The sequence below is a fragment of the Engystomops pustulosus genome, chromosome 3 (assembly GCF_040894005.1).
Source record: "Engystomops pustulosus chromosome 3, aEngPut4.maternal, whole genome shotgun sequence".
Classification (NCBI taxonomy): domain Eukaryota; kingdom Metazoa; phylum Chordata; class Amphibia; order Anura; family Leptodactylidae; genus Engystomops; species Engystomops pustulosus.
Window position 1 is genome coordinate 195040763 of NC_092413.1, and position 7655 is coordinate 195048417.

The following is a 7655-nucleotide window of genomic DNA, read 5'->3' on the forward strand; positions in this document are numbered from 1 at the left end:
GAAGTATAGTGTAACATGGGCACTACTACCCCTAGAAGTATAGTGTAACATGGGCACTACTACCCCTAGAAGTATAGTGTAACATGGGCACTACTATCCCTAGAAGTACAGCACGGGCACTACTACCCCTAGAAATATAAGATGGGCACTACTATCCCTAGAAGTACAGCACGGGCACTACTACCCCTAGAAGTACAGCACGGGCACTACTACCCCTAGAAGTATAAGATGGGCACTACTATCCCTAGAAGTATAGTGTAACATGGGCACTACTATCCCTAGAAGCACAGCATGGGCACTACTATCCCTAGAAATATAGTGTAACATGGGCACTACTATTCCTAGAAGTATAGTGTAACATGGGCACTACTACCCCTAGAAGTATAGTGTTACATGGGCACTACTATCCCTAGAAGCACAGCATGGGCACTACTATCCCTAGAAGTACAGCACGGGCACTACTACCCCTAGAAGTACAGCACGAGCACTACTACCCCTAGAAGTATAAGATGGGCACTACTACCCCATGAAGTATAAGATGGGCACTACTATCCCTAGAAGTATAGTGTAACATGGGCACTACTATCCCTAGAAGCACAGCATGGGCACTACTATCCCTAGAAGTACAGCACGGGCACTACTACCCCTAGAAATATAAGATGGGCACTACTATCCCTAGAAGTATAGTGTTACATGGGCACTACTATCCCTAGAAGCACAGCATGGGCACTACTATCCCTAGAAGTACAGCATGGGCACTACTATCCCTAGAAGTACAGCACGGGCACTACTACCCCTAGAAGTACAGCACGGGCACTACTACCCCTAGAAGTATAAGATGGGCACTACTACCCCTAGAAGTATAAGATGGGCACTACTATCCCTAGAAGTATAGTGTAACTTGGGCACTACTATCCCTAGAAATATAGTGTAACATGGGCACTACTATTCCTAGAAATATAGTGTAACATGGGCACTACTATTCCTAGAAGTATAGTGTAACATGGGCACTACTACCCCTAGAAGCACAGCATGGGCACTACTATCCCTAGAAGCACAGCATGGGCACTACTATCCCTAGAAGTACAGCACGGGCACTACTACCCCTAGAAGTATAAGATGGGCACTACTACCCCTAGAAGTATAAGATGGGCACTACTATCCCTAGAAGTATAGTGTAACATGGGCACTACTATCCCTAGAAGCACAGCATGGGCACTACTATCCCTAGAAATATAGTGTAACATGGGCACTACTATTCCTAGAAGTATAGTGTAACATGGGCACTACTACCCTTAGAAGCACAGCATGGGCACTACTATCCCTAGAAGCACAGCATGGGCACTACTATCCCTAGAAGTACAGCACGGGCACTACTACCCCTAGAAGTACAGCACGGGCACTACTACCCCTAGAAGTATAAGATGGGCACTACTATCCCTAGAAGTATAGTGTAACATGGGCACTGCTATCCCTAGAAGCACAGCATGGGCACTACTATCCCTAGAAATATAGTGTAACATGGGCACTACTATTCCTAGAAGTATAGTGTAACATGGGCACTACTACCCCTAGAAGCACAGCATGGGCACTACTATCCCTAGAAGTACGGCATGGGCACTACTATCCCTAGAAGCACAGCATGGGCACTACTATCCCTAGAAGTATAGTGTAACATGGGCACTACTATCCCTAGAAGCACAGCATAGGCACTACTATCTCTAAACGCATAGCCTGGGCACTACTATCCCTAGAAGTAAATCAAGGAGACTACCATCTCCGCTACTATAGCAGTATTCTGCGGTCGGCTCTGCTACATCTGTGTACATAATAGAGTTATAAAGCTCCAGGAAAGATTAATGATGAGAAAATATAAATCCAGGGTCCCGTGAGATGCGGGTCACATTACCCTGACAATCCACAGTTGTTTCCACATTTCACAAAGTAAAAGATAACAGAGGGGGGGGGGATCTCTGGGGAATACGTGGGGGACGTCCGCATGTTACTACTTATGGAGAGCTCACGCTCATGTGTGACAGTATCCGGGAGTGTACACTCATCCTGGAGCAGACTATTGCTGTAAATAGGAAAGGGTTACTATGACACTTGTATCTGTGGTCGGCCAGACTCCGGACAACAATATATACAAACCCAGGGAATGATTCCAGCTCTGCTACATCTGTGCGCACTTCACTATGTAAGAGACATCTCCTTCTAGGTTGTGTCTATATACATCAGCCTGTGTATGTCTGAGGTCTCCAAGACTACACAGGATAATACATCCCCTCCAGATCGCAGATCGCACTTTCGTCAGACTTTGCACCGTTTTCGGGATTGGCCCGACTTTGACAGGTATTTACCTGCGCTAAGCTGCCTGCACTAAGATAGTGTCACACGCGTTTGGGTTTTTGGCACAGCGGCGCTGGCTTCCATGCAACACAAATTGGGGAGCGTGCCGCTGGATGATCCGACTGATTCGGACTGAGTGCGGGATTGGAAAGATCAGCACTTACATGCACCGGGAAGAAGAAGGTGAACTCTGTCGGACCTGAGCGGGGAAGCGACACATGCAGGATATCGGGCGCACGATCTTAGTGAATCGCTGCACAGTGCAGTATCATGGACAATGCACTTTCTGTGAACTCCGCGGACCGGGTGAGTAAATGTGCCCCCAACATCTCCGGCACTTGCATAGGATTTATTTATGGAGCGAGTACATGCACACTTGGCTCAGGATCTGCAGCACATTTCACCTTCTGTAAACTTGCATTGCCAATTCCCAAGTATTCTCTAGGATTATTTTATAACTCTGTGGAGGGGTAAGGTCTATGTGATGGTTCTTCTGCTCTACTGGAGACCATAATAATGTGATAGTAGATAATATTGTTTGAACTATTTTGGTGAAATCCACTCCAGTGACAGCTCAGCATTGCTATCCCCGATCACTTTCACCTACTTATCACAGAGCTCCTCCCTCATCTCACATAAAATCACAAGGAATTCCTCATTGTGCCGGGCAGAGTCTTATTACAGGGTCACCCCCACAGAGGAGGCCGAGAAGTTAAAAATTAATGAGGCTTCAGAACAGTCAGCAAGCAAGGAGACAAGCAAGAAGTACAGGACCAGGCAAAAGAAGGATCAAGTCCAGTCCCACCCTGATCTCTGCCATCAAGCTGTGCCAGCTGTTTAGTATTAACCCTCGCTGCCTCCCCTCCCCCACCCAAGTACCTGAAACCACCTCTAAAGTAGAGACACAAAGACTACAATCCATACATAGAGAATTCATGAACATATGACAAGTTTTATTACATTTTGGAAAGTCATGCAGAAGCCACAGGTCTTGGGGATCCCATCATCATCGCTTACAGTCATGGACCTTTAAATAGAAGCCAATCTCTATACTTTAAGCAATACTATAGTTACATCTTACAGAACTAGTGCACATCAGGATGCAAACAATGGCCCCATGGTCTGGTTTTGTTAAAACATTTTTACGATCCATCGCCAAGCTGTAGGTCTACAAAATCGCTCCGGATGTCATCCGTTTTTGCGAAAGGCTGGTAGATGATGTCACAACCTTGTCCCTACTCCAACAAGGATCACATGATTGTGGTAGCATTGAGGGCCCCATAGACTTGTATGAGAAAATTTCAGACGCAAACATTGTCAGGAATAGGACCTGCTCAGAGTTTTCTACAGCCTCCACACAGATCCGTGAAAAACATCTTCATGGATCCATTAAAATTAATGAGGTAAAAAATAAATATATAGCACACAGATGAATACAACATTCCGTAATAAGTCTAAAGCCGGGGTCTTAATCACCTGGCCAGAGGCCTGTATACAGCAGCCCCCCCCCCCCCCCCCATCTGTGGCTGCCAGATGTAGATGCAGGCACTGTGACAAGTGTCTTACATTTGTTATCAATGGCCTCTTTCCTTCTAAGATCAACTTTTAAAATTATGCTAATGAGCCTGAAAGGCTACTGTAGTTGTTACCAGCGCCCCTCCGTGCTGTAGCTTCACAGGTTGTTACAATAAGCAGAGCAGGTCTCCCCTCCCGCTGCTGCTAGATTACATAGGTAGAGGGAAGTGGAAGAGAGCAGGGGGGGGGGGGGTGACCCATGTTTTGTTCAGTGCAACAGCCTATGAATCTCATGTAATTTTACAAGTTGATTTTAGAAGGAATGAGACGGAGGATGACAAATATAAGAAGATTACCACAGTCACAGTGTCCTTGGTTTTTCATGATGTATTTTGATGATCGATTTCCTTTAAGAGGAGACAGAATTACGGGAGGTTCTTGAACTGCAAAATCGTATTGTTATAATAAGTGGAGTGACCTTGTGGCACGCTTTATCCTAGCGGTGTTACTATAGGAATAAGAACAGGTTAATGCATCAAACAGTCGGAATTACACATTCCTAGGAATCTCCGCTCCAGGGCGAGACCCCGGCCTTAGGTCAGCGTCACAGGACATGTTATGGGAGTCCCGACCCCCCTACTACTGTGGTCATGGAGAATACCTAAACCTAAGGGCTTATACATGCAGGCGTATCCATTGCGTTTACGTTTTATATATCCGCATCCGTTTCCGTCATGTCCGTTCAGCATTCAGTTGTTCCGGGTTTTTTTTTTTTCACATCCGCAATAATAAATAAAACAGATGGTTTATCAATAGTCGGACGGCATATAACGTCCATTTTCTGCGCACCTAAAGACTTCTATTGTTGTCCGCGATCCACAAAACGTGAAAATAAAAATCAGGCTCTACATGTTTTTTCCACAGATCAGTTGGAAAATAAAAATGGACGTGAAAAAACTCATAGAAAATAAAGGCTCAATATGTGATCTTTGAAAAACAGAGAAAAGAAATGGATGGGTCGTGTGAATAAGCCCTAAACGCTCCTGTAACTCTTGTTTTATCCGAGAAGCACAAAATGCGTCCATGTTCCACTATTTATTTTTACAGATGGAGAACACAGAAATAAATCTCCGGGTCTAATACTCCGCGATGAGAATCGTCTGCGGTCATGTGAACAAAACCCAATAACTTCTGCATGGAGTCCAGACACTTACTGTGCAGCCAAAACTGACACACTGTAACGAGGTAGTAACAGATTACTTTGTATTCAGATTGCTAAGCATCAATACAGTCGTGTATAGGCCAGACACTTACTGTACACCCAAAACTGACACACTGTAACGAAGTAGTAACAGAATCCTTTGTATTTGGATTGCAAAGCATTGATGCAACTGTATGAAGTCCAAACTCTTACTGTACACAGAAAACTGACACACTGTAACGAAGTAGTAACAGAATGCTTTGTATTCGGATCGCAAAGCATTGATACAACTGTATGAAGTAGAGACACTTACTGTACACACAAAACTGACACACTGTAACAAAGTAGAAACAGATTATTTTGTATTCGAAACACCAAAGCATTGATACAACTGTATAAAGTCCAGAAACAATGTACACCCAAAACTGACACACTGTAACAGAGTAGTAACAGAATCCTTTGTATTCGGATCACAAAGTATTGAAACAACTGTATGAAGTCCAGACACTTACTGTACACCCAAAATGACACACTGAAACGAAGTAGTAACAGATTCCTTTGTATTCAGATTGCAATGCAGTGATACAGCTGTGTGGAGCCCAGACAAATACTGTACAGCCAAACTGACACACTGTAACAAAGTAGTAACATAGTCCTTTGTATTTGGATCACAAAGTATTGAAACAACTGTATGAAGTCCAGACAATTACTGTAGACACAAAACTGACACACTGTAACGAAGTAGCAACAGAATCCTTTGTATTTGGGATCACAAAGCATTGATACAGCTGCTGCAAGACTGGAAACAATGATATGATAAAGTACAACCAGTTAATGGAAAGCAAGCAGAGATCTTAAAAACCAGGACACAAAGGAGTTTAGGAAAGTTGCTGGACACCAGTGTAACACTTTTCCCGCAGGACCCTGCCCATCCCCCGGTACTTACAGGATGGTGGTCTGGGGGGGCACAGCGGGCACGGTCTCCAGCATCAGATGCATACATCGCACCGTGGTCCGGAAGCAGAGGCAGCGGCTGGGGCAGGAGAGGCTCTGCTGGGGGGAGGCCAGGAAGACCCCGAGGAGCAGCCACAAGCCTCTGCAGAGCTCCATGCTGGCAGCTCACTGAGGGAGGGGAGAGGGCATATATATATAATGGAGGGAGAGAGGAGGCACGTCCTGCCCGCGCCCACACAGCCCGCACTCTGCACATTCCTGCACCCTGCGCCCGGCTATAAGGAGCCCGCACCGTGCGCCATCTACTGGAGGTGGGAGGAACTGCAAGCGCAGCGCTCTGTTACACGAAGCAGAGGACGCTGTGCTCCGCCGCCATCTACTGGAGGCGGGAGGAACTACAAGCGCCTTGTTATACGAAGCAGAGGACGCTGTGCGCCGCCGCCATCTACTGGAGGCGGGAAGAACTGCAAGCGCCTTGTTATACGAAGCAGAGGACGCTGTGCGTCGCTGCCATCTACTGGAGGCGGGAGGTACTGCAAGCGCTCTATTATACTGAGCAGAGGGCGCTGTGCGCCGCCGCCATCTACTGGAGGCGGGAGGAACTACAAGCGCCTTGTTATTCGAAGCAGAGGACGCTGTGCGCTGCCGCCATCTACTGGAGGCGGGAGGGACTGCAAGCGCTCTGTTATACTGAGCAGAGGACGCTGTGCGCCGCCGCCATATAGTTTCATTCTTGCAGCAGCTAAAGTGCATTCCAATGAATATCATCTGAAATACTCAGTGTACAAGTGTGTACCACAGGGATTGTCATCATGGATTGTCTAACTTATGTTGGGAATGTCTTGCTATGTGGATGAGGAAATATTCTCCATACGTTCAGGCTGAATGCTTTCAATAGTAATCATAACTTTTATTTATATTGCGCCATCAGATTCCACATCAATAATAGAAGCAATCACAGTTCATTTTGCAGCAGGACTTATCAGAAGTGTCTGAGGTAAAACTGTTCTAGTTGCACATGCAACACCCTCACCGATGCAAGGCAGAGCGGTGGTTGCGAATACGTCCCACAGCATGTCACTACATCACACTACATAGTCCTTATAGGACACAAGGGAACATTGCAGTGGTAGATCCTGCCTGGCAAGGCAGAAGTTAATTGTTTTATGTGGTATAAGATCAGGGCCGGATTAAGGTTGGTGGGGGCCCTTGGGCGCAAAATCTGGTGGAGGCCCCCACTAAGTGTAGCGTACACACACGTCCTCCTGCTTCCTTTCCACTATCCCAGCAGTAACACAGCTACATACAGCCGCCTCACCCCAGTAACACTGCTACATACAGCCGCCTCACCCCAGTAACACAGCTACATACAGCCGCCTCGCCCCCAGTAACACAGCTACATACAGCCGCTTCATCTCCAGTAACACAGCTACATACAGCCGCCTCCCCCCCAGTAACACAGCTATATACAGCCGCCTCGCCCCCAAGTAACTAAGCTACATACAGCCGCCTCATCCCCAGTAACACAGCTACATACAGCTGCCTCGCCCCCAGTAACACAGCTACATACAGCCGCCTCGTCCCCAGTAACACAGCTACATACAGCTGCCTCGCCCCCAGTAACACCGCTACATAC

The 7655-nt window shown here is 46.6% G+C and overlaps 1 protein-coding gene across 2 annotated transcripts in view; it reads right to left on the reverse strand.

The window, feature by feature from the left end:
* Positions 1–6273, reverse strand: part of PXDN (peroxidasin) — an 84806-nt gene extending 78533 nt beyond the window's left edge. For both annotated transcript variants that reach the window (XR_011854338.1, XM_072143488.1), the window contains exon 1: positions 6012–6273. Coding sequence is in view for 1 of the 2 variants with exons in the window: in XM_072143488.1 (XP_071999589.1) it covers positions 6012–6175 (164 nt within the window). In the remaining variant the exon portion in view is untranslated. The remainder of the gene's footprint in view (positions 1–6011) is intronic.
* Between the last annotated feature and the right edge of the window lie 1382 nt (positions 6274–7655).